Genomic DNA, 26,706 nt, shown 5'->3' on the forward strand with positions numbered 1-26,706 from the left:
CCATCCATAAGCCTCAGCCCAGGCTGCTCCCTCTGCCTGGAAAGCCACCTGCCCACCTCCTACTGGGCAGGTGCTTGTGCTTCAAGGCCCAGTGGCAAGACCCCTTCTTCAGAAGACATACAAACAAGATGTGCTTTTATTTCTGCTTCAAGAGAAGAGCACAGGAATGTTATGACCCTCTGCTCCTGTGATTTTGTAATACCCTCTTCTTATTTCAAAGGAAAAGGTCCAAGGAGGCAGCAACAAACACTAAAACAAAGCACAGTTTTCAGAGGCTTTTAAAATGAGGGGTGGGTGCCACATCCACCAGGGAGCAGGCAAGCAGATGTCTGTATTTTCAACCAAGCCAGCCTCTTGCTGGGAAAGGCGGGGTTCTGGTCACGGGGTTCCTGAGCAGGAGGGGGTCCCACTGCCTGTGAGAGCCGAGGCTCTGTCATCAGGACGGCACTGAGCTCACAGGGAGCAGAGCCTCGGGCGATGACATCAGCTAATGCCACCCCTAACTCCTGCTTCTTGGGGGTCTGCGGCCATCTGAAGTTTCCATATGAAATCAGCAGCAGGCTCTTCACATCAAGCCCTGGCTTCCACTGACCTGTTGCTAATGACAAGGCAGAGGAAGTGGTCACCCCTAGGGAGGGGATCGCAGGATCTCAAATAAAACGGCCCTCCAGAGTGAAGCGCAGGGCTCTGACAGTCAATGTTCAGTGGTCATCCATAAAGAAAAGGAATAGCACAAATAAATGAGCTGGTCACTTCTCCAAACTTTGGGTCAGTTGTCTCAACCTCTTATTCATTCATTGCAGAATAGCATGTCAAATATCACACTTTGGGGCACTCGGAGATGAGAAAGAATTAGTAGTTGTCTTCGAAATTCAGTTTACAGTGGAAGAAAAGGTACAAACACAACAGTTATTCAGAGAAGAAAATGGCAAATTCCACAAAGGGGGGCACCAAAGAAATTTTCCCTGAAGTACATTTTGACAAGAGTGTTTAAGAATAACATGATGAATAGTTTGGGTTTTACCAACTGTCCTTTGATCTAAAGAAAGCTGACAAGAAAGGAAAACATGAGAAACCCTAAGAGTTCACAACTTATCAAATCTTTTAAAATTAAGCATTGGGCTGCAAATGGCCAACTGGCTAAGTCTAATGTCCACATAAACATATTCCACAAAACCCAAACTAGTTCCTGCTGGTCTGAAGCTAAACTGCTACCCTTGTTCACAAAATCTTGATAATGGCATTCCATTTAACTCTAATGTCCACATAAACATATTCCATGAAACCTAAACTGGTTCCTGCTGGTCTGAAGCTAAACTTCCACCCCTGTTCACAAAATCCTGCCAATGGCATTCTTCTCTGCCCAGTGTCTCCAATTCAAAACCTAAGAATTACTCATGAACCGTGCCTCTGACCCACCGGGTGGGTACGCCAATCCTTACAGGTCTACCTTTAAAATGCCCACAAGTCTACTTCCTACTGACCCCATCCGCTGTTCAAGGTTGGGCCACCCTAGCTCTTGCTGGGCAGAGCTAAGTTTTCTAACCAACCTCCTAAGGTTCAATCGACTCCCCTCCAAATGCTTTTTATAAGTAAAGAACCTTCTGAAAAAACAAAAGGTTTCAGATGAAGATTCTGAAAGCAGAATTTCTCACATCACAGTATTGCAACCATTCAGCCGTTCTGTCCACTCCTTGTGAGTTAATTATTCTAAAGACCTTCTGAACAGGGGGCAGTATCCAGTGACAAGGGAGGGTTAACAGCCCAGATCTTTGCACACAGCTTTATTAAGAAAAGAAGTGAAGTCTGCGGGCTTCGGAAAGTTCCAGGGTAATTTGGAGTTGAGGGTGCACAGACACACACAGTGCGCAGAAAGGCAGGAGTTGAAATGCCTAGAAACACACAAAAATGAACTCCCCCAGCTGCTCCCAAGAGGTGGAGAGAGGGCGCCCCGCGAGCTATTTCCGTGCTTGATGGAAAATGGGAGTAGGCACTTCCTGAATCCCTGCCTAAAATTAACTGCTTTACAAAAGGGGGGAAGGGGAAATCCATGGTAAAACAAGTTTTATTTTACAATTCAAAATCTGGAGGCGGGGATTTGAATGCTTCGTTATGGGTTTTGGCTCCGCTGATAAAAATGTGGTTGAAAAAAACAAGAAATGGGTGCTTTACTAGGAAATCTACCCTTCAGAAGTAGCCCCACAAAAATAAAGCCAGCGGTTTGATTAAAAACGTTCTTCTCCTCATGGAACATGAAGCCACGTCTCAATGAGAGGCGTGAAGGCACACGCACAGCAACACTGGTGCGGTGGCCAGAGAGCACAGGCTTCAGTGCCGCCCATCAACTAAGCGCCTGTCGTGTGGTCTAGGGGGCTGAGACTCACCAACACACACGCTGACAACATGAGGGGGCAGTGTCTGGGGGAAGGGCTACACAAGGCAGAGTGGGGTGTCTGGAAGTATGGTGGGCACAGGGCCATGGCCCCCGCCTTGAGGACAAGGCCTGTAGAGGTCTCTCCTAGCCTGACAGCGATGGTTATGTCCCAGCAGGGGCGGGCTCCCAGCACCTCTCCCAGCCTGAACTCAGGCTCTGGAAGACCTGGGTTTGAATGGGTCATAGAGAGAATGCCTCAGGAACAAGATCCCACTGGGAACATACACTCAGAGCCAGAATGCAGTCTCCCAGCCAGAGCCGGGGCCCAGGACTACCAGAAAGTCCCGGAGATAAGCTTCTACAGAGATGACACTGCTAGATACCAGGGCAGGTGGCATCCATGTGGAAGAATGACCATAGTGGAAATTTTAAAAAGATGCACTGCATATGGTGTGTAAACATTCAAAGAGAACAGGCAGTTCCACAGCTCCCCGACTGCAGCACACCTTCCTCCTCCATCTCAGCAGAGGGAAGAGTAAGGGGAGACCACTCGGAAAAGCAGTGGAGGAAACCACACACATTATAACAAGTGGATTTCTAGCCTGGGCAGAGCCAGAGTCAGCGTCAGAGAGGAAGAGCTGTGATCCAGAAGGAGCACACAGTGCCACAGGGCCGGGGAGAGGCCCCGATGCCGTCCAGCCCAGAAGCCCAGAGGTGAAGAGGCCCTGGATTGAGGAGCGGGGAGGACCCCAGTGAGCCTGGAGGAGGGGTGATGGGATAACGGGGGGCAGCATAGATTATAGACTCTGAGCAGTTCAAAAACTGAATGGTTGTCTGAAAAAATAGGTAGTAAGAAAAGCATGTCAGAAAAAGGAAATCACTGAACAGGATGTGAGCTCACACAGGGGAATGCAGAGTTTGGGGTCTTCTAGAAAGGGGCCAAGGGCTACTGCAGATGGCAGCCAGAGTCAGCAGAAAGAGAGCCTGGGGCCACATGTGTAGAAGAAGGGATATTTCCCCTGTGACCAGAGCTGATGGGCAGGAGGTGCTGGAGCTGAACGGGGCATTTGCAGGAATGTTTCAAGCTGATTAATGTCAGGCTGGTAGCTTGGAAGCAGGTGGGGGGAGGGGAGGTATTTTCACCGGGGGAGTCAGCAAAGGCTGCCAATCAGCCCACTGCACCCCCAGCAGGGTATAAACCCTCATCTGCACACCGCCGGCCAGAACCTGTTTCAAGAGAAGCGGGCGTAAAAGCGATGGTGGCCACCACAGACAGAGGCTGAGTGGGAGAGTCCACGCACACGCAGTACAGAATGCCAGGCACAGGTGAGAGAGGAGGCGGAGGGCTGGGGAGGCATCTGGACCTGCTCGTCAGGGGCTTGTGGGAAATCACATCAGAAGCCCAAGACCAAGCAGGCAGAGACACCTGCAGCACCCGGCTCTGCCCTAGGCCCGGACATCATGGCTGCAGCAATGTGGGCCAGGACTACGGAAGTCCTCCGTGGGGTGAGCCAAGGCAGGGTGAGCCTGTGCAAATGCAGGAGGCTGGGGGGAGTAGGAATAAGGGCAGCCAGTCAGGGGAAAGGTCACAGAGCTGGCCAGAACCAAGGCAGCATCGAGCAAGAGGCACTTGGATTCCAGTGTCAGAAAATATTAAGCCCACGGCTCTGCCCTTAGTCATATGGAACCACTTTCAGGTGGGCCCAGGCTAAGTCTGAGGCACTAATTAAGCCCACTAAATGGAATTCATTTGCTTGAAAGAGCAGATCCCATTCTCAGAAGAAGATTTAGAAAATATATATACTTTCTTGTCATTTAACAATTAATAAATAAAATGCGTAGTGATTTATGCTAGCGGTAGGCAACATTTCATGAAATAAATCTGCTAGAGTCAGTACCACAACTGCAGAAAGAGTAGTTTCCAGCAACTGACACTGTAGACATCTACATCTAACACGATGATGCAAATTAAGGTATTAAAAAGGGAAAAGAGCACTCCTGCAGAAGCCACCAGGCCCTGTGCTTGCGGAGCTGTTGAATTCAGTTCTCAACAGTCCTTTTAGTTGGGGTTAATTCCTGTTTTATAGAGGAAGAAACTGAAGCCTAAGGTCACATGGGTAAGACAAAGCAGAGTCAGGATTCAGACCCAGGTCTGTTATTCATTCTTCTCTTTTATGAGTCCTCAAAGTTTCCGAAGCTGCTTCTGAGAGCTACACGTGCAAATTTCCATTTTGTACTTCTGTTCTCCCAAAGAGGCCAGGCAAGAGAAAATAAGTAATCGCCTAGTACAGAGCTTCACGTATGGAGCACACGCACACACACACACACGCACACGCACACAGAGCAGGAAATGTTCACCGCATGCTCTTTTCTTTTGTTTTTGTTTACATTGGAGTGACATGTGCCCATGGATGCCTGGCCTTGCTGCTCTGTCCCCCGCCCCTCGAGCTATATGGGGCTCCCTCCAGGACTGGGCTCCCCACCCTGGTCTATCTGACCCAGTCAGGGCAGTCACTCAAACATTCATTATTGTCACCATGAAAGTGGCATCTGTTTTGAATTCAGGGGCCTCATCTTCTCTGGGTGTCCCACTCTGTCATCAGAGCCTGGCTGCATGAGGTCAGCTGGTCCCTTCTCTCCCCTGTGACTCCTAGTAAACAGATACCCAACAACATCCCGCGGGATGGGGGTGGGGAATGAACCTTAACCAATAGCACGCTTGCCCAAATTATTTCTCAAGCAATGGAGGGTCTGTAGGGAGAGCTTCTTTCTCAGGTTAGAACTGGTCTACAGACACAGAGGTGGGGTTCAGAAGAAGATTTCCAGGGCACCTCAAAAGCCCTAGTTTAATCAATAAAACACACTTGCAGCCATGGGGTGCCCTTGCCAATAGCCTCCTACCCTCCCATGTAACTGCAGTGCCATGGAAAGTTACCTTCATTTCACAGATGCCGAGAGTCAAGGCAGACAGGCCTGGCCTGAGCCACGTGCAGGACGCAGGGACCCACATTCTCCCTCCAGCTGCACCTTCTGGCCTCCTGCCCAGGGGACAGATACAGATGCTGGCTGCAAAGCTGCTAATTAGGTTACAGGCCGCATAGTTAAAATGATGTGGCAAATAGGTGCAGATTCATTCCAAGTATGTGTTGTTTTATCTGTTACAACACAATGTGGAATGAAAACTGGTGATTCAGAGAAAACACAGGATACATTTTAAAATTATATTATTTATTTAAAACAAGTATCTTGTTTCAAAAGATTATAATCCTCTTTTGGCCTCTTTTTGGGGCAAGGCTAGGACTTCCTACACAAACAGAAGCTTACACTTACGCCGCACTAAAAAACAAACCTGGCATCACAGGGCAAGAACTACACTCATAACCAGACAGCCAACATGGTCCCGTCAGCCTGGCCAAAGGTCACCACCAGTTTCAAAGACCTGCTTCCTCTGGTGTAAAATGGCGAACCCAGTGACTTCCCAGCCTGTGGAATGTCACCATAAAGCCCCGCAGATGCCGAGACGGTGCAAGCAGCAGAGCCCCAGAGAGCAAGGCCCCGAGCTGCTGGCAGCTGGCGTCGCCCAGCTGACGCACTTCCTTAGTTGACAGTGGCTTGGTCCTGTTGTCCACCTTCAAGTCCAAGAAAGGCCTAGAAGTCCACAATCAATGCCCCCGATTGGGGCTCAGATTATTTGGGATTTAGAAACCTTAATTCTTTTGTACAAAGTGTAACTGTGCTGACACGAAAAGCCACACGTGGCTTGCTGACTTTGAGAGTGAGCCTAGAGCCCACGCTGTGGCTTTGACTGGCGGGATCCACACAGTGGGGCCACTCCCCAGACTCTGGGAGTCAGGAATAATAGTTCCCAGTAGAAAAAGAGACACAGGTATAAACATGCCTCTAGTAAGGTGTTATGTGTAAAGTGACTTTCTAATTAAAATGACTCAAAAGAAGATTGGTGAGGACAGCCTATCAGAAAAGGGATCTTACAGGAAAAGGAATAAAAGTGTCCTCAAAAAGAGCAGAATTTAAGGACGCTTCATGGTTCTTCTGACAGTAGTGACAACTAGCAAAAAAGAAGACAGACATGGAAGCCACCGGTCAGCATCCACCTTCAGTAGGTGAATGGAGGGTAAACTGTGGCACATCCAGAAGACGGGGTGTTGTTCAGCTGAAAAGAAATGAGCTACCAAGCCAAGAAATGACAGGGAAGAAATTTAAATGCATATCATCAAGTGAAGGAAGCCCATCTGAAAAGACTACACATGTATGATTCCAACCCTACGGCATTCTGGAAAAGGCAACACTATGAAGACAGTGAAAAGGTCAGCGGCTGTCGGGGTGCAGGAGAGAGAAGCGCAGCACAGAGGATTTCTAGGGCAGCGAAACTACTCCGTACGGTACTGTCATGGTGGACGTGACTTATGATGCACCTGTCCAAACCCATGGAATGTACAACACTCAGAGTGAGCCCTAACGTAGACTGGGGACTCATCAATACTGACTCACCAATTCTAACAAACGCGCTGTTCTGGTGCGGCGATGCTGACAGCAGGAGAGTCTGTGTCTGTGTGTGTGAATATGTATGCGTGTGTACACGTAAGCACATGTGTGTGAGCCCTCAGTTCTTTCTCCTCAATTTTGCGGCAAATCTGAAACTGCTCTAAAAATAACATCTTCTCATTTTAAAAACCATTTTAAAAGCTGTCAAACATTAACACACACACAAACACACATACACACACACACACACACACACACACACACGGCAAACATAGGTGGAGACCTGCAATCATCTGGCAGAATCAGACTCTCACTTCGTCCTGTTGGGCTGCAGGCAGAAGCTCCCTGCAGACAGCAGGCTGCATCTGGGTCCAGCTCTGTGCACGGCCGAGAGCTACACTCAGGAAATGTCTGCTGAGCTGGCTGGCTTAAAAATTAACTGCCCCCGCCCTTAGAGCAAGAAGTGGGGAGGGAGGAGGAGGGACGCCCGTGTAAACATTCACTGAGATGGCAGAGAGAGGCAGAGCCCGTGCTGGCCGCGTGAGCTGGGGCAGGACCATCGCAGGCTTTGGCAAGAGGTGCAACTGCTGAGTCCCAGCCCTGTCACCTGTAAGAGGGAGCAGAACAAGCCTCCTCAGAGAGAAGTGTGACGAGTAAATGACAGAGCACATCTAAAGCACTCGGCAGGGTCCTGCAGATCCCTCAACAGCGCTAACTGAGTGGTCTTCCTTCTGCACAGGATGAACAAGGCGAGATGTATCTCATGACACCCCTAAAAATCCTATGCTCAGATGAAGAAGCTGAGTTCAAGGGGAGCAACCATGCTTCCTGAAGCTATCGTAGAGGGTACAAATAGGAGCAGGAAAGAGATACACTCACAAACAACAAAAGAGCTTTCACACACAGGGCCAGGGATTTTCCTTTTGGTTATGCAAAATGTATTGGTCCTGGCTAGGCTCAGTGGCTCACACTGTAATCCCAGCACTCTGGGAGGCCAAGACGGGTGGATCACTTGATGTTAGGCATTTGAGACCAGCCTGGTCAACATGGTGAAACCCGGTCTCTACTAAAAATACAAAAAAAAAAAAAAAAAAAAATAGCCAGGCGTGGTGGCACACGCCTATAACCCCAGCTACTTGGGAGGCTGAGGCAGAAGAATCCCTTGAACCCAAGAGGTGGACGTTGCAGTGAAAGATCACACCACTGCATTCCAGTCTGGGTGACGGAGGGAAGAAGAAAGAAAGAGAGAAAGAGAAAGAGAAAGAGAGAGAGAGAAAGAAAGCGAGAAAAGGAGAAAGGGAGGAAGGGAGGAAGGAAAGAAAGGGAGGAAGGAAGGAAGGAGGGAGGGAGGGAAGGAGGGAGGGAAGGAAGGAAGGAAGGAAAAGAAGGAGGGAGAGAGGGAGGCAGGGAGGATTTATTAGTCCTTGTTACTAACAAATTCAGATCATTCGTTCCCAGTGAAGACCATATGAAAAAAGGCCACTACTTACACCTTTTGGGGAGGTCAAAGCTGACACCCCAACCTTAAAAGCTGTGGCAATGAGCATCGCCAGATTCAGTCCTCCACCAAGAGCCCAGGGAGCACCAACCCTGCTGAAGGTGGGGATGAGAGCCTGCAGCCTCTGTGGCCTGTGTGCTGGCAGGAAAAACAGGCCTCTGCCGTGAGCTGAGTGGAGCTAGCTGGTGGGATGCTGGAGAGTGGAGGCTCTGGGGCCACCGACAGGGTAAGGTCTGGACATGGAAGGTGAAACAGGCTCAGAGAATGCAGTAACCGAGAGCTCAGGATCAGCAAAGCAGCGGCTCCCACAGCCTCCCTCCTTGTGCACAGGTGAGAAGGTCCAAAACAGAAACACACAGCTGCAACAGCGGAGGCCCCGGCAGGGTTGCAAAGAGCTATGGGAACTGGGGAGAGATACTGTCCCTGCTCAGTGTCTTGTGGGAGGACTGGGAGTCTCGGACAAGATGCCACGGACGTAAGATGAGCAGAGCCTTCATGGGGAAGAAGAGGCCTGAGCCATGCGGGAGTCAGAGAATTCTCAGGCATCACTTCGTGAGAGAGAAACAGAGAGGCAGCCCAGGAGAAGTGAGCCCCAAGCCAAGCGGGAGAGACGCTCAACCCATGTTTTAGAGAAGTTGGCCCTGGAGCTGGAGTTCACAAGAGGCATAGTAGGTTCTGTAGGCATATGAGCAAGGTGGGCTAGAGTCACCCACACAAACCTCAGCTCCATTTCTGATACGTGAAGATGGTAAAGCACCAAAAAGAACACATGGAACAGCAAAAATCAGAGCTTTGAAATGCAACACCCATGAATTCTAGGCCTCAGAAGCCAAATGACAATAGGCAAGTTGTTTCATCTCCCTGGGGTCTCCAGGTTTTTCATCAGACAATGGGGAGAGGGGACTGGACAAGTCAGTCCCTGGGACCCAGCAGTCCCGTATCCCACTGCACGGCAGCTGCTGCTCTTAGCATGCAGAGTAGTGATCTGAAGATGAAGGTTAACTGCCAGACATAAGTTAATGGTTAAAACTTATCAGTTAGGCCACTGAGTGTCTGTAGACGCCCAGCATGAATGTCTAGGGACGGTTTCTGAAGAAGTCATAAACTCTAGTTCCCGTGTTTTCCATGGAAGGGGACCAAGTCTTTGCCCTGGGCCTGTCTGGTGGAAGTGACAAAGCTCCTACATCAACCGCAGCCAGGACATGGGGATCCCTGATGGGAGAGCCCAGCAAAGGCCCCCAGGGCAGCAGGCGATGAGGGCAGCAGGGGGTTCCGCTGACTTCCCCAGGACCTCCTGTAGTCTCAGCTTAAAAAGAGCAGCAAGTCTATCACAAAGTTCTCTCCCTCAACCAGCAAGCTGGAGAGCGGAGGAAGGCTCCTGGCTTGGCAACTGCCCAGACGGAGCACCGGGACAGTGGAAGAAGACGCCAAGGCCACCTGCAGGAGCTGAGAGGCTGGACAAAGCCTGGGACCTCTCTCCTCTTGCTGCATTCTCCTTCTACAGACTCAGCAACACCAGCACTCCTGTACTTTATACCCAAGAAGGGCGCAAACCAAGGCATGTGCAGAGACAGAAACGGTGAGCTGGACCTTCGCAGCCAGGCTGCAAAGGCTGAGGATGAGCCAGGGGGTCTGAGAGCATTGGAGCCCAGGTGGCAGGAGGTTCTGTGTTTTTCCTGGATTAAAGCGGTAGCTGCGCATCAGGACCCCCTGCAGGGTGTCTCCCCGACATTACTCCTGTGCATGTTCCCCTCGCTAACTCTTGCGTGTGGTCCCGACGTGGGGTCTTAAGTTTACAAAAAAATTATCTGCAGGTCCATTTCACCTCTGATGATTCAAGATGATACTCAATACCCTACACAAAGCACAACTCTAAGGAGCAGACGCATCTGCAAGTGGGCAGAGGCGGAAGAGGCATCTCACCATGACGCAAGGCTGCAGGTTTCAAGGATGGGATGCCGGTGCCTCCATCTGCTTGCCTAAGCTCCACAGAACCTCCCCTTCATTTCCTTTACGGGGGCACCATCTGCCACCCTTTCCTCCCCCTTCTCCCCTCCCCAACATCTGCTTTCCTACAACTGCTTCACTTCTCCTACTTCCTTTTTCACTCTTGCCAGTAAGTCAAGTGATAGCCAGGAAAAAAGCAAGTCATGATGCCCACACGGCTCATGTGGCTTAAATGAATAAGCACTGCATTCCAGGAAGCCAAACAGCTGAAATCCCAAACTTTCAAGTGATTGTACATACATTATTTGACTTCCCTAAAACTTAAATAAGTATTGTAACCAACAGCTAAGAGAAAGTCATTGTTCTGTTTATTGCAGGAAGAAAGTGAGGCTTAGGACCTATCTAAGTCCATGTGGGCTGCTATACCAAAATACCGGGAGGCTTATAAACAACAGAAATATACTTCTCATGGTTCTAGAGCCGGGAAGACCAAGATCAAGGTGCCAGCAGATTCAGTGTCTGGTGTGGGCCCTTCTCAGGGTTCATAGAGGTTGCCTTCTTGCCATGTATGCACATGGCAGAAGAGGTAAGGGATCTCTCTGGGGTCCCTTTTATAAAGGCACTAATCGCATTCATGGACACTCCACCCTCGTGACCTAATCATCTCCCCAAAGGCCTCCACTTCCAGCTACTATCACCTTGGGGGTCAGGTTTCAGCACAGGAATCTGGGGGAGACACAAACATCAAGACCATAGCAAGGGGGACTAGAAAGTCTTCGGGAGACAAAAAGCCCCACTGGGATCCAAGCCCGGGTCTCTGCCTCCATCCACCCACTGAGCTGCATGGCCTGACCTGAGAGGATTTACTGTCCAATGGCTCAAGAAGAGAGTGACAGCAATCTTTTGGGGCTTCTCAAAATGTCCCAACGATGGCTCTGCCTCCCTGCCTGAGCCCCCAGCTGCTGTCTTGGTCCCCATTTCTGCAGGATGGTTCCTCCACATCGTCAGAACCACAGAAGAGGCTCCAAGGGCCTGGACGGGAGGAGCCTGTGACAATGTCACTGACAGCAGCAGATCAACAGCTGTGGCCTTTAGCACCACCACACAGTAGCCACATGCTCCAGGGTGTGTGTGGAGCCTGTGGACACAGGCACAAGTGCTCCCACAGACAGGGGAACACCGTCAAGGGGGTATAACACAGCACATGCTACCACCCAGTCTCGGGTCTGATGCGAGACGTAAGCGTATGTGCTGAAGCAAGGCTTCATACTCGCCTGAGGAATCTGAGTGCAGCGTCTAAGGAGCCCACTGGGCGATATACGTGAACACAGTAATCAAGGACTCAAAACCCAAGTGCAATAATGTGGGAGAAGCCACAGCCACATTCAGTTCCTGGAAGACTGAGCCGCTCCCTTAGCCGCGTGCCCTGCAGGAGCCGCTGAGGAGTTATGGCCCTCATATCCCCAACAACGACGGCATTATATTTTTGGAATGAGAAGGTGCTTTGTTATTGCCGGGGGCTTTCTCCCCTGTGGTTCAAAGCTGTATTATCAAAAAAATGAACACGGATATATTTCCCTGCACTGTGATCTGATAGGAATGAGAGCTTATCCATCCCTCAGCAAACTGCCAATTGCTGCCGTTAGAAATCCCATATTCAGTCATAGTTAAGGATTTTGGAATACACTTTGAACCAAAGAATTCAATCCCTTAAGCAGCTGGCGACAGGCCTCATTTAAGAAATGGAAGGAACAACAGCAGGCTCATCTCTGCGGCTGTGGCTCAGAGGTGTCTGGGCCCGCAACACAGTCAGGACAAGCAGCCCACCCCCTCATCCTACTCTGCAGTCGACACAAGGTGCAAGCAATGCGGACAAAGGCAACACACAACAGGGGTGAGGGACAACACATCCCAGTCCTCCTAGGGGAGGGGGAACCTCTCCACGTCTGAAATACTCCCCCAAAGGCACTATCTTCCCCACCCACCACTGTATTCAGAAGCACTGCTCCCACACCACTAAAGGTGCACAGTACCCTGGGAAAGGAGCCTATCTGTGGACAAAAAACCTCAAATAAACCACGGTCGGAAATCAGCTATGCCTAGGAGTGTGTGAACAAGAAACGCCTACTCCTCTGGGAAAGGGGAAGCCCTCTCCAGAGCAGGATGGAAAGCAAGAGCAGAAGGGCTCCACATAGCCCCCAGGAGGCCCGAGAAGCGCACCCACGTGACATCTGAAAGAGGCAGCCAGCAAGGAGGTGTGGCCAGGTCATAGGGGCTGCTGGTCTGGGGTTCAGGAAGTGGGCAGCAAGGCCCCTGTGCCATCCTCTCTGCTCCCGCACGTGCTCAGCATTCTCCATAACAAAGACTTTAAAAAGAAAAGTATCTTGGGAAAAAAGAAATAGGGCTATACTAGTCTAGTTCTTCCAACTTTGTGTGTATGTGTGCGTGTATTTGTGTGCATGCCTACGCGTATGTGTGTGTGTGAGCACAAATGTGTTTGGGTGCATGTGTATTTATGTGCGTGCACATGTGCATATTTATGCATGTGTGTGTTTGTGTATGCCTGAGATCGGGAGGGTCGGGGAAACCAGCCCCCCTAGTCCTCACATGGAAAACAGACCCACGTGCAGTGAGTTCATGGTAACACGAAGTCAGCTTCCAGCATAGCCTTCCACTTGGAGCCCAAGGCAGGGCTGGAAATGATCAAAACAGCTGACCCATGAGGTCTGTAACAGTAGCAAAATCCCAAGACTCTAAAACTCCTCTTCCCTGGACCTACAGCCATGAGGACAACCTGTCAGGACACCTACGGAGCCCCCATAGGCAGGGCCAAACAGTAGATGGGGCAAAACACTGCTGCCACCCCGACTGCAGACCCAAATCATACCTGGGGATTCCGTAAGTACAGTCACCATCCCCAGGAGATCTGAAGGTTCAGGCACCAAGACAAGGTAGAAAACCACATGCTTCTTCCTTGGGATGTCTGTCACTTCCCACACGGCTCTTCCAGGCCACCTCACTTCCCCACTCACCAAAACCCTAAGCCCTAAAGGACATAGCCAGGCCTCCTTTGGTCACAGAGGCCATCGGGCAATTTAACCTCTCCAGGCACTCACAAACCTCAGTGAACATCACTAAACCTTACTCCAGGGTTCCCAGGTTTCCATGGCAGCTGAAAACCCCAAACCATCTTGCACAACTATCTCCATCACGAGGCAGAAAAGTCCCCAGGCCAGGGGAATGCCCTGGACCTCCCTGCTCCTGCCCTCTCTCCCCCGAGAGGCAATATGACAAGGCAGTGAGAAACCAGGTACCGTGTACCACTGAGAAGGAGCTGTTGATGTGGCCAGGGGACAACTATTGAATTCTTATCTGAAATCAAATTCTTAAGAATTATTTTCTATGATTAAAACTGTGGATTTCAAAGCTCTTTGGTTTATTCTTGAGATGAAAGGTATATACCATATCCCAGCCCTGGCTTTCCTAAAGAGTTTTCTTCCCGTGGCTGCAGTCCAAAGAGGCCCCCCCACCCCACACATATCATTCAATGAAGGCCAACTCAGCTATAAAAAGTCCCACGGGAAAGCAACAGAATGCTTACCTTGGCTTCACATTTCTTGTGGCAGGAATACTTGCAGGCTGGAAGAAAAAAAAAAGAGAGAGAGAGAGAAAGAATGTGTGTCAAGCAGTCTCTCCAGCAAGAATTCTTAAATCTCCAAACCCTCTCAATCCTTCAAAGCCTCTAGCTTGAAGATCCCATGGGTGGCCTCTCTCTGGCATGAGGGAGATTTTTACATATGACACATGGCAGTGTGGACAGAAGGCAGTGAGGACATGGTGTGCAAGAGCCAAGTTACAATTGTTGTCTGTTAGCAACAGCTCGGGTGGCTCAGGTGGGAATGTCTTGGGAGCAGGGTCATGAGCAGATTGGTTTTTCAAGGGATATGTACATCCAGCCAAACTGGATCCCTAAAGAAGAATAGTGAAGTTCAGCAGCAGAAAGCATTCGTGTGTGCCCAGAAATTACAGCTGATCCCTGAAAAAAGAAGAGAAACTGGAAAATGCCCCTTAAGAATCAGAATTTAAAGTGTCCATGAAAGACTGGATTAGAGCCTTTAAATTTGTGAGAAAGTCGTGCATCTGGATTTCGGAACTGCTTCCACTTCCGGCCAACCTGAGAACTGACTGTCAGAATAAATTCATGTCTAAATTCCTATAGAAGAATCCTTCCAGAGGGGTCATTGTGTGAACGAAGCGAGTCCTGTGTCCCTTCGGAGGCCCTAACAATGCGATGCGGAGCTGGAACCAATGCAGATTTCACAGGCCCTCCTGCCCAGGGGCTGCAGCTGTGATGATGAGGCATAAACCTCCCCGTGACCACCACAGGCATGCTGCAGGCAGGCCTTGCAAGACAGGGAAAGAGAAATGAAGCAACAGCACCGAATAATCCCAGCACAGCCTCCTGTGCCAGCTCCAAGGGAGCGTCAGGTACATGACCTCCCTTCCCTCAAGTTTGCCAGCCCACAGAGATAGCTGTGAGAGGAGGGAAAGACACTTGGGTTGGGGAACAGTGACCAAAGCCTCCTATCCAGGCTCTGCCCCTCTAGCTGGGTCTCTGTTTCCTCCCACGGAGCTATTATGGGTCAAATGGAATCCTTCAAGGGACCTTGCTTTGAAACTGGAAAGTAATGTCCACAGGGAGAAGTGCGTGGAACCTGAAGACCAAGGCCTCGGAAGTCAGAGAGAGGGGCCCCACATCCCAGCTCTGCGTGTTGACGCCCTGTGAATTTAATCAATGTCTCACTCCCCCTCCTGCACTCTGTTTTCTACGACGTGTCAAAGTCAAAAAGGTTTGTGTAGGGTTGAATGAGGACGAAACAGATAAAGTCACTTGCCCACTGCCTGGCAGTTATTAGAACTCCAGTAGTTACAGCTAGGTCGTTATCTTTGTATGATCTATTTTTTTGAATTGCTGAATTGTCTTTCTATGCCTCTGAGGTTTGTGAGATTATTCCCAAAGACATGTATTTATCCTACACCTTCTAATGGGCAAAACACACAAAGGTGATCAGTGATTTTCAAATCAAGAGAGACTCGCCATTGGGAAACAAGGGGCTTCCACACAAGAGTAAAAGTCCGGACAGAAACCATCCCCGGCAGAGGCCAGCACGAAGGACTGAGATAAGGAGAAGGGCGGTGGGCAGGCCTCTGGCCTCTGGCTGAGTGAGAGTCAGGGAAAGAATTCTGCTCACACACGTCTACCAGCATGTCACAGGACCATGACATCACGCAGCAGTCAGCCTTCCAGATGGCCCGGGTGACCTCAACTCATGGCCCCCATGCCGGTGTGTAGCCCCCTCCCACAGTGAATCAGCTGGGCTGTGTGACAGTGCAACCTGGCAGAGGGGATGCTGTGTGACTTTTGTGGCTAAAAGGCATCATGGCTTCTGTCCTGGTCTCCAGGATCACTCATTCTGAGGACAGCCAGATGCCATGTTGTGAGGACACTCAAGCGGGAGAGGCCCCCATGGAGAGGAACTGAGACTTCCCACCAACAGCTGGCCCCAGCTTCCCAGCCATAGAAGTGCGCCACCTCGGAAGCTGGTCTCCAACCCCAACCAAGCCTTCAGATGGTGCAGCCTCTCCAGAGACCCTGAACCAGAACTGCCCAGTCACCTATGTCCCAAATTCCTGATCATTGACATAGTGGGAGATAAGATTCTTACTGTTATGCTAAGGTACTAACTTTGGAGGTCATTTGTCATGCAACATGCCAACTCAACACAAAAAAAGGGCCCTGGTCAGTACAAGGGTGGCACTGGTATGATACATCCATGGTGGGTGGCCTACCTCGGCCACCAGACAGTCATCCGCATCGTAGGGCAAAATCATTAAATTCAATTATCATAGTGAAATCGTATAAACTGCCCATCAGCTAAGACTGCAATCCTGAGAGGAATGGCCATTGTTTCTGGTATGTAGACAAATGACCCTCAAAGTTTTACAAATGTTTAGACTAAGACTTTATACTCGATTGCCAGCAGCATGGGTAATCCTCAGAGTGGCAAGTCCACTGTCAATCTATCTGTGGCCCAGCTGTGGTCAGCACTGCACCAGGCAGCATACAAGATACTTTCCTGTATGTTACTGCACTTGCTCCTCGCAAGCACCTCTCGGGGAGAAACTGTAAGGATGTCTCAGTCAAGGCGGCAGCCATGGTCCATGAAGATGGGACTCCAGCCCATCTGTACATCAAGTTCAGTGTTTTCATCCAGCCGTACTCTCCTTGCCTTTCTGACATATTACAAAGTATGAATAGAAGAGTGCCCAGGCCCAGGTTCCTATCCTGCCACCCACAGGAGACGTCCCCCTGCCTGCCCTACCCCAGTCTGCCCTAACCTTGCCCATGCCAACCCCAGCTCCTCATTCACGCCATCCTGCACCCACCTCCCCTCCTGGGCCCAGCTCAGCTGCCTCTGTGCCTGAATTCACACCCTTCTGTGCCACTGACCCATCATGGCAGGTCATCATGGCTTGTCATATCATGATGATTTCCCTGTGTCCATCTCTCCCAATGGGCTGCAAGCTCATCAAGGGACAGCGTCTCTGTTGTGTATGACCAGGGTCTCACAACAGCAGCACTAACAGGAGTGACAGGCAGCTGATACTTTCAGCACCTAATAGCTTGAACAGCATGGGTATTAGCAAATTTCCACCACACCCTGGAAAGAAGCTACCTACCTTCACCTGGTTTACTAATGTGAGACTGGGGTTTGTGGATGAGACTGAGGATTCATGGGCAGGACAACTGTGTCCCAATCCCGACCTGTTCCAGGTCTGCTTTCAGAAGCCCATAGCCAGGAGGTCCACGCGCTGTGGAGACCTCATTACCTGATCACCGTTTAGGGACTCGGGGCTGTGAAGGTGTTGGCCACAAGGGAGGCTCCAAACAGTGGAAGAATTTCACACCAAAATCCATCTCCGAAGCACACAGGCCCAGAAGACAAAATGTATGTGTTCTTTTTGACTCTCAGCCACACGGACCCATCTCCTTTTTGAAACAGCACTTGTGTGAGCTGTCAGCTAAACTAGCCACCTTCTCAGGGAATGTCATTTTTATTTGAAAGAACTCCCAGCAGACAAAATGTGGTTATTCAGACTCGAGTGCTTGTCATTTTCTCAAAAATGAAGTGAGTCTGTCATCATAAACCCATGTCAAAATTTGAGATTTCAAGTGAAAATTAGAATTTTAGAAGACTTGTACCAGGCCAGGCACGGTGGCTCATGCCTGTAATCTCAGCACTTCGGGAAGCTGAGACGGGCGGATCACTTGAGGTCAGGAGTTTGAGACCAGTCTGACCAATACAGTGAAACCCCGTCTCTACTAAAAATACAAAAAATTAGCTGGGCATGATGATGCATGTCTGTAATCCCAGCTACTTGGGAGGCTGAGGCACAAGAATCACCTGAACCCAGAAGGCAGAGGTTGCAGTGAGCAGAGATCGCGCCCTGGGTGACAGAGTGAGACACTGTCTAAAACGAAAAAAAGAAAAAAAAGACTTGTACCCATCACCAGAGCCTAACAACTCCTAGGACATTTCTGTTAAATCAACAATAATATTAACAAATGTGGGGATTTTCCTGAGACTGTATAACAAATATGTCAACATTTCAAAGTTCTGAGTAACTGTCAGTAGACCAATAATTTCCAAATAGCCAGTGCGTGGTGTTCCACACTGGGTAAAAGATGCACTTGGTGTGCAAGACAGGCCAGTGGATTTTAATAAAACAGAGTAGGAAAAACTCTACCAATACACTTTCAGATTCCACAGTGAAACTGAACTTTAAGCAATTGTCACTTGAGTTTTGGTGTAGAATCAAAATGGAATATCTACAATGGCCTGAAAAGCCTGTTAAAATGCTTCCTTTCCCAAGTAGATATGTTTATGGGGCTAGATTATCTTCAACACTTCAAACCAAACATTGCAGAAAGACTACATGCAGGGGAACCAGCCTCTTGATTAAGGCTGCATAACAGAATCACAAAACAATGCTCCTCCTCTCGCTTTGTTGTTTTCAAACATACAGTCATTTTTTATTAAGCTTATGTTCATTTTAACATATAATTGGTTCATTACCGTTGCTTTTAAATGACTTAAATATTTTTGATATTCATCAGTTTCCTATTTCTAATAGGATAAATCGTGATGAATACAAACCACACCGACAGGAGCCCTTTAGGGTCTTCTGGGACCCTAACAGTGGGTGCCTGAGACCCGCAGCACGAGGGCAACTCCGTTCATTCTCCTTGCCTGAGGCTCTCAGAATGGGGTAAGGACCCAATTTTGACCAATAGAAAGGTAAGTTAATTCTCCCACGGGCTTCTGGCGAAGGCCTTCCCACTCCTATGAACGAAGCAAGAGAATGAAAATGCCTCAGCCTCTGGAACTTGCCCCTCTGAGCACAGAGCTGGACCCATAGGAGGAACCTGGAGAACTCAGGGTGCAGAACTGGAGCCCAGGCACACTGCTGGGAGCCCACTAGCCGCCGCACCTCCCCCTGCAAAAGACACATGCCCTGCTGACTGGGAGAGGCTCCATCCACGCAGCCCATTATTGGCTGTCACCGTGCCTTCCACAAAACTCCACGTACTTTAGACGCCTTGTTCCACCTGTCCCCACAGGGACCAGGAAGAAAGGCACATTCTCGCTCCGTTGTACGAACAGCAAACTGCAGCACAGAGCAGAGGCTGCCAGCTCTGGGAGGCAGAGCAGGTTAAGCAGTGACGCCAGCTGCCAGCCCGGCTCTACGGGCGCAGAGCCCACCTCCCAGAGCTGGACTGGAATACCCAGTGAGCTGGTGTGCAAAGGCTCTTCTGTGCCTGGTGCAAGAACTGGAGCTCCACATGTGTGAGCCCACTAAAGCAAACATCTATCATGAGCTACACACCAGGACCAGGAGCAGATGTCCAGGGGCCTCAGGAGCTGAAAGTCTGATGCTCACTCCAGCCCCTCACCAAGGATCCGTGCCAGTCATGTCCCCTCTGGCACCCATTTCACCTTCTGTAATTAGGAGTAGAACAGGGTGATAGCCAAGATTCCTCTCTGCCATGAAAAAAAAGTTTACCTAAGCAATAAAAAGATAAAATTATATATATATATACACACACACAAAATATTAGGTAGCTACTGAAAAATTATGATCTCAAACTATTTCACATGTGAAAGTTCTTGTAAAAGGTAAGGCTAACAGATATATAGCGCTCTGTGACGCATGAAATAAACTTTGTGAAAGACAGATATATGTGGTGGCCTCATCCATAGGAGAGAACATGACACTGGAGAGAGACACCACAACTCAGACAGAGAGGAGGAGCCAGACAATAAAACTGGGAAAACTGGTTACTCCATGAAAAACATCATAAAATAATAACATAAATATGACGAATTTTAGATGCATCAATCATAGAACTGATTCAGAATTGGAAAAGCTGAAATCAGTATTAGAATAAAATATCAGAGAACATCTTTGTGACCTTGGAGAAGGGCAAGCATTCTAAAACAAGGAACAAGAGCATGAACTAAATGAAAAGAGTAGATCGGAAGAAACCAAACATTACAACTTTTGCGTGACAAACAGGCCATGAAAAAACTTACATAAGCAACTGACTGGAATGTTTGCAATGTACAAAGTGGAAAGGTAAGAAACTGACCTTTTCTGAGGACAAACGTCATTAAAAATTGGCAAAGTTCTGCCTAATATCACATATAAGATTTAGTATTCATAATGTAGTGAATTCTTAGAAATTTAAAAAAAAAACTGATTTTTAAATTTTTTAATTTTCAAAATGTTATTTCTTTATTTTTTTTCTTTTTAGAGATGAGGTCTCACTCTGTAACCCAGGCTGGAGTACAGTGGCATGACCATAGCTCACTGCAGCCTCAAATTCCCAGGCTCAAGCAATCCTCCTGCTTCAGCCTCTAGAGTAGCTGGGACCACTGGCACGTGCCACTGTGCAGGCCAATTTTACAATTTTTTGTAGAAATAGGGTCTTGTTTTGTTGCCCAGGCTGGTCTCGAACTCACAGTTTCAATAGATTCTCCCACCTCGGCCTCCCAAAATACGGGGATTATAAGCATAAGCCACCTCACCATACCCTAAAATAATATAATTTTTAAATAAGCAATGAGCAAAGGATTTGAAAGGCTATTTTGCTAAGTAAACAGAAAATGCTGCAGGCAGCTTTTCTGTATCTTTTTAGATGTTCAATCTCATGTAATCACCAGATGAATGAAAAACATAATAAAAAGGAGACATCACTTTTCATCTATCAACTTGCAAAACTGAAAAGCTGAAAAATCTCAAGTGAGATAGTCGATGACATGCCATGAAAGTAGGCTCCACCAAAAGCATTTTCCTGTGAAGAGCCTGTCCCTTCTCCAGCCCAGCTTACCCTCCGGCATCTGAGCGGGTGTGTGGCAGGCCCCTTCTCATGGCTTTGCCTGAACACTCAGCTCCACAGCTGACAGTCTGCAAATCACACATCAGCTCCCTTGTCAGACGAGGTTTCCAGACTCATGTTTAAGAATCCTGGCTCCCGCTGCAGCAGTTACAGCCCAGAGCTGTCTGGCTTGCAAACGCCCAACATTTTTATATGTTGTCTTGGAACTGCTATTCTTCACAACGTCTCCACGAGCCTTGGGAATCCAGGCCACTGTCTTACAGGGTTGTCAGAATCTTTTATACAACACTCCACACATATTGACGAAGTTATAAACAAGCCTGTGAGTCACCCTCTCCTTCTCTTTGCTTCAACTGTCAAAAGTTTGCCAGCCTCTCTGTGTCCCAGTAACAGGCTCCACGAGGCAGGAGGGGAGTGACTGACCCACAGCGGGGGACCGCCAGACAAGGCCTGCCCAATGCCCACATTCACTGCTCGGCCCCGTGACCCCATTGTTGCCTTGTTAGTCTTAAATAACTACCGTGTTCTCCTGGAGTCCTAATACTGCACCTGGCCCAAAGCAAGTGCTAAAAAACACACACCTACAAACTTGCCCGTCTCTATCTCCAAACTTTTATCTGTAATCACTTAGTGTATTGCTGACTGTGATGGACTCAAAGACAGGACACAAAACTCTCATCTTTCTTTCCTAGCAGGTGCTTAATAATGTTGGGTTAACCAAGTGGAATAACCCATTACCAAACCTTTCTTACAAAACTCCCTTCATCCCATTTTCCCTCTGGTCTCCTTTCTCAGCTTTCTCCTTGCTTCTTTTCTCCTTTCTCCTTGCTACCTTTCTCAACTCTCATCTCCTTTGGGCCTTCCCTACAGCTGTCTCTCTTGTGCAGCACTTCTTTATTCTGTGCCAACCTGTCCCATTCCATGCTAGTCTCTCTGATTCTATTAGATCACTATTAGATTCCGGAAAACCATCTCTCAAATGGGGAGCATTTCCGCATGGTCTGACCTTGGATCCTCCCTGGATCTACCTTCTTCCAGGGACCAAGTCCCACAAAACTTGTAACTTTGGGGGCTCAATCTACTCAATTCCAGAATGCCAAGACTCACCCATAACAGCACCTTCCTCTGTCCTCTGTGAAATACAACCAGTTTGGGATATTGGTGGCAACTGGACCATGCTAGGCCACCCAAGGGAACTCAGTGACATATAGTGAGAACTGGTTGCCTCTGAGTCCTAACTGATGGCATGGGCACACCAACAAGGTTTTGAGCAGTATAAGAAAAACCACAACTGGACACTTAACCCCATTGCTCAATGTCATTTCTATCTTTTCTTTCCCTTACTTAAAGTTCCAGGTTTTGAGCAGTATAAGAAAAACCACAACTGGACACTTAACCCCATTGCTCAATGTCATTTCTATCTTTTCTTTCCCTTACTTAAAGTTCCAGGTTTTGAGCAGTATAAGAAAAACCACAACTGGACACTTAACCCCATTGCTCAATGTCATTTCTATCTTTTCTTTCCCTTACTTAAAGTTCCAAGAGTAGAGATAATAGGGCCCTTACACGTTAATATAACAGTTTTTAAAACATGAAGTGTTTTCTTCCAACTTAACCACATATGCAATTTGCATTTAACTAGGAGGTTAAAATGTGAAAGTCAGGACCTGAAAGTCCAAGAATGAGCCAGAAAATGAATGGTAAAAAGACTGGCCTGCATCACAGAATATGCCCCTAACTGTTCCCCCTCTATCATCACCATCAGTATCATCACGATCAACATCATCATCACAGTCGTCACCACTGCCATTGTTACTATCACCATCAACTGCACTACCACTATCACCATCACCAGTCACAGCACTATCATTACTGTCATCACCATCATCATCACCATCATTGTCACCATTCATCAGCATCGTCACCATCACCATCATCACCACTGTCAACATAATCACAGTGCCACTGTTACCATCAACCACACCATCACCATCACCATCAATTACACCATCACCACTCACCATCACCATCATGATCATCATCACCATCACCATCTTCACCAACATCACACCATCATCATCACCATCCCCATCAACACCATCGTCACTAATATACCATCATCATCAATTACGCCATCATCCACCATCACCATCATCGTTACCATCATCACCATCAATTACAACATCATTATCAGCATCACCACTGTCACCCTCATCACCATCACTAACAACATCATCATCACCATCGTCATTACTAACACCATTGAACACTTTCTGGAGCTCCCCAGTGTTCTTTGTATTTCATGTGTATTTACTCTGCTATTCCTCACAATGACTCTAAGCAGAAAGAGGAAGAGCAGGAACACTGGCAGGCTGTCTCCACCATACACCTCACCTCCACCATGCTCTGCTGCTTCCCCAGAAATAAGCCAAAGAAAGAACACCTCTACCAAAACGTCACATCACTGTGATGCATGATACTTACATAATCTATGTAAAGGGCATACCTTGTTGTCTCTAGATAACATGTACACAAAGGAATCAAAATGCAAATGTGTATGACATACGTGAATTATAAGTAGAGAACACTATGAAACTGTCGATTTGGGGAATGGTATCTATATAGTCTATTGAGAAAGAGAAAATCCTAGAGATTAACTACTCTGACATACAAATTGTAAAGATCACAGCACTGAGGAACAGAAATAGGGTGCAACTGTCCAGGGCCACAGCTTCCTGTGGAGCAGCCCATCTCTGACTCTGCCGGGCTCCCATCTACACTTGCAGTGACTGCCAGGATCCCGTCTCAACTCAAGCAGTGTCCTCCCATCCTGCCTCTGCCTGTCTACACCTGCAGTGACTGTCAGGACCCCATCTCAACTCAATGAGCTTTAGCGTCCCCATATCCTGCCTCTGGCCCAGTTACACCCACAGACCAGCTCCCGGCTCCAACTCAGTAAGCAGCACCCCCTACCCTGCTAGTGCCCCATCTACACATGCAGCAGCATGTTAAGGAGCTGGGCCAGGTCCATACTCCTCCTAATACGCTGACGAGAGCAATGGCTAAAATGATTCCCTGTGAAGATAAACACACACACACAAATAAAAATCTAGTTCATGTGGGTCGGGCACAGTGGCTCACGGCTGCAATCCCAGCACTTTGGGAGGCTGAGGTGGGTGGATCACCTGAGGTCAGGAGTTCGCGGCCAGCCTGACCAACATGGTGAAACCCCATCTCTACTAAAAATACAAAATTAGCCGGGCGTGGTGGTGTGCGCCTGTAATCCCAGCTACTCGGGAAGCTGAGGCAGGAGAATCACTTGAATCCAGGAGGCAGAGGTTGCAGTGAGCCAAGACCACACCATTGCACTCCAGCCTGGACAATAAGAGCGAAACTCCATCTCAAAAACAAACAAACAAACAAACAAAAATCTAGCTCATGTGTTGTATCCCAATTCAGCCTGGTATACTTACACAGGCTCTTTTTCCTTCACAGTGTCACGGGGTGTGCCAATTCTATGGTCCTACTGGCGCCTGGCCAACACTGACTGAAGACAAGAGCGCCCAACCCTGCAACAGAAACTCTGCTGTGCTGTTTTCCTGGATGGTCTCCACAAGCCCCTCTTCAAATCACACTCATCTTACCAGGGCCACCAGCCACAGCGTCCTGCAGCCCCACTCTTGACAAAAGAAACCTAGAGGAAAGGTGTCATTACCAATCTTTACCCAGGAAGGCTACCCACAGGGCAAGCCTCAGATAAGTCTTGTCGGGAAAGGGAAGGGGAAGAACTCACCCACAGGGACCTTCACCACCTCCGACAAACCAGATGTTTGTAAATTGCAAAGCTAACCACAAGTTAATACTCACCAAACTAAATACTTCTACCTTTTATTCCCTCCTTAATTCCACTGGTATTCATTAACACTCACAACTGAAACATTTTGTAAGCCTATAAATATGTCCTGGACACCTACGACAGGGCAGAACCTGATCTGGACCTGGATACGACTGGAAACACAGAAAATGTTCATGAATGTACACTGCAGTGCAAGAGGAAAGGAAAATCAACAGGAACCGTGGATTCTATCAGGATGACCTGAGGTACAGGAAAGTAACTCCAGGAAAGTGCAGCGGGAGCCTAAAGGTGGAGGGAGGGTTCCACACTCATTTATGTATCGGAGGTCAAGAAAAGTCTGAAGGGACAAGAAGAAAAATGGCAGCAGATGGGTGAGAAGGTGACAGGGCGCTGGGCCACATAGCCTCAGGGAGGCCAGCACCCAAAAGACACTATAAAATTAATTGTTGAGGGCATCAACCAATCAATAATCAATCAATCAAGAATCAGTCAACCAAGATAGTCACTCTCACAAACTCCAGTACTTGCACAACAGGCCTTTGTGGCAGGTTGACTGGGGTTGTGGAGACCCCAAGGCTCTTGGCTGCACCCAGCCTGCCTCCCACAGCACCATTTCCTCAGCCAGGTGCCTCCCAAAAGGGAAGTCAAACCCTCCAGACTACCCTCTGTTGGACACCAGCCCAGGAATGGGGATAAGGCTCAAGATGCTCCCATTCGAGCGAGAGCAGCCCTCTCTGTGTGCCCGCGCGGCACAGGCAGCATTCGATGTCACCGCAAGGTGCCTCCGCCCATGTCACGGGGCGGCCATCTCCACGTTCTTATCTATTTGCTGTTCTCACTCTCTTCACAGATCCTCACCTCCCCACGCCAGATCTGCCCAAGAACACTGAACCACACTTCAAGACAACAGCCCCTAAAACTCTTGAAGTTTTTATCCCCAGATAATTGGTTTTACTCTTTCTCTCTCATTCTTTCCACATAATATGATTTTATTTTCTCGAAAAATAATCGTTGAGGCCAGGCACAGTGGCCGACACCTGAATTCCCAGCACTTTGGGAGGCGAAGTTGGCAGGCTCATTTGAGGTTACGAGTTGGAAAACAGCCTGGGCAACAGTAAGACCCCCATCTCTACAAGAAAGAATATCAATCAATCAATCATTGTTATCCCCCTCAAGGGATTCTTATCATATGGGCACGGTTCACGTGCTCAGACATGAATCTGATCCTCACACAACCCCTCGATGAGTTTCAGTTATTGTCCTCATGTGGCAGACCAGCAAACTGAAGCACAGGGAGGCAGTGGAACTGAGGTCTGAACTCACATCAGCCTGGCTCTGGAGATCACAGGCTTAACCTCTGAGCCTCTCAGAAACCAATCAAGGTGGCCTTAATCTTCACGAATAGGACACTGAATCGGCTGTGGCACTGACTACTGTTGATGAAGCATACAGGAGCTGACAGAGTCCTTTTACGTCCCTTGACTCACACGTTCCTCCGAACAGCCTGTGAGCAGGGCCAGCCAGGCCTCACTGCCCACTTCACAGTCCGAAGAATCAAGCCCAGAGACAACGAGACCCACTGGGGCCCGGCGTGCTGCTTCGTCTCGGGGAGGCAGCTCCCATCCCTAACATTACTTACATAATCTATGTAAAGGACACACCTTGTTGTCTCTTTACCTTGCTGTCAATATGCCCCCCATTTAAGATATCCCCCCCAACACAAGTCACGTGTAGAAAGGAAAATGTCTCTGCATCTCCATCAGATATTCAAATGGATCATATTATAGAATACTGCAAAATGAAAGGAAAGAAAGAGGACGGTACCGATCCCTCAAAAACATCCGAAGTCTAACTCAGGAAACCCTCTTAAGTACTTGTCTACTTCAAATACATGTTTGGAAGGAAACAAGTCCCCCACCTCACTCGGTGTGTGAGCAGACCCCAGCAGTGGGGCCACTCATCACCATGTAAACCAGGAGCACCCTCCCAAGAACCCCAGGTCCCCCCCACACACACGGCTGTGACTGTCCAGGACTTCTTTGTCCCTCACTGGCCCAGCAGCCTGG

The 26,706-nt window shown here is 48.6% G+C and overlaps 1 protein-coding gene across 7 annotated transcripts in view; it reads right to left on the bottom strand.

Moving 5' to 3' along the window:
• The window catches only part of LOC105492346 (tensin 3), a 308,210-nt gene that overhangs the window by 214,763 nt on the left and 66,741 nt on the right, over positions 1–26,706 (bottom strand). For 4 of the 7 annotated variants that reach the window (XM_011759351.2, XM_011759360.2, XM_071095157.1 and 1 more), the window contains exon 3: positions 13,924–13,961. The exons of 2 other annotated variants lie outside the window; for them this stretch is intronic. In XM_011759351.2, coding sequence (XP_011757653.2) covers positions 13,924–13,961 — 38 coding nt within the window. Of the gene's footprint in view, positions 1–13,923; positions 13,962–20,775; positions 21,130–26,706 lie in introns of those variants that run through there. One more of the 7 variants, XM_071095159.1, reaches the window with a different exon arrangement.

Source organism: Macaca nemestrina, chromosome 4 (genome assembly GCF_043159975.1).
Source record: "Macaca nemestrina isolate mMacNem1 chromosome 4, mMacNem.hap1, whole genome shotgun sequence".
Classification (NCBI taxonomy): domain Eukaryota; kingdom Metazoa; phylum Chordata; class Mammalia; order Primates; family Cercopithecidae; genus Macaca; species Macaca nemestrina.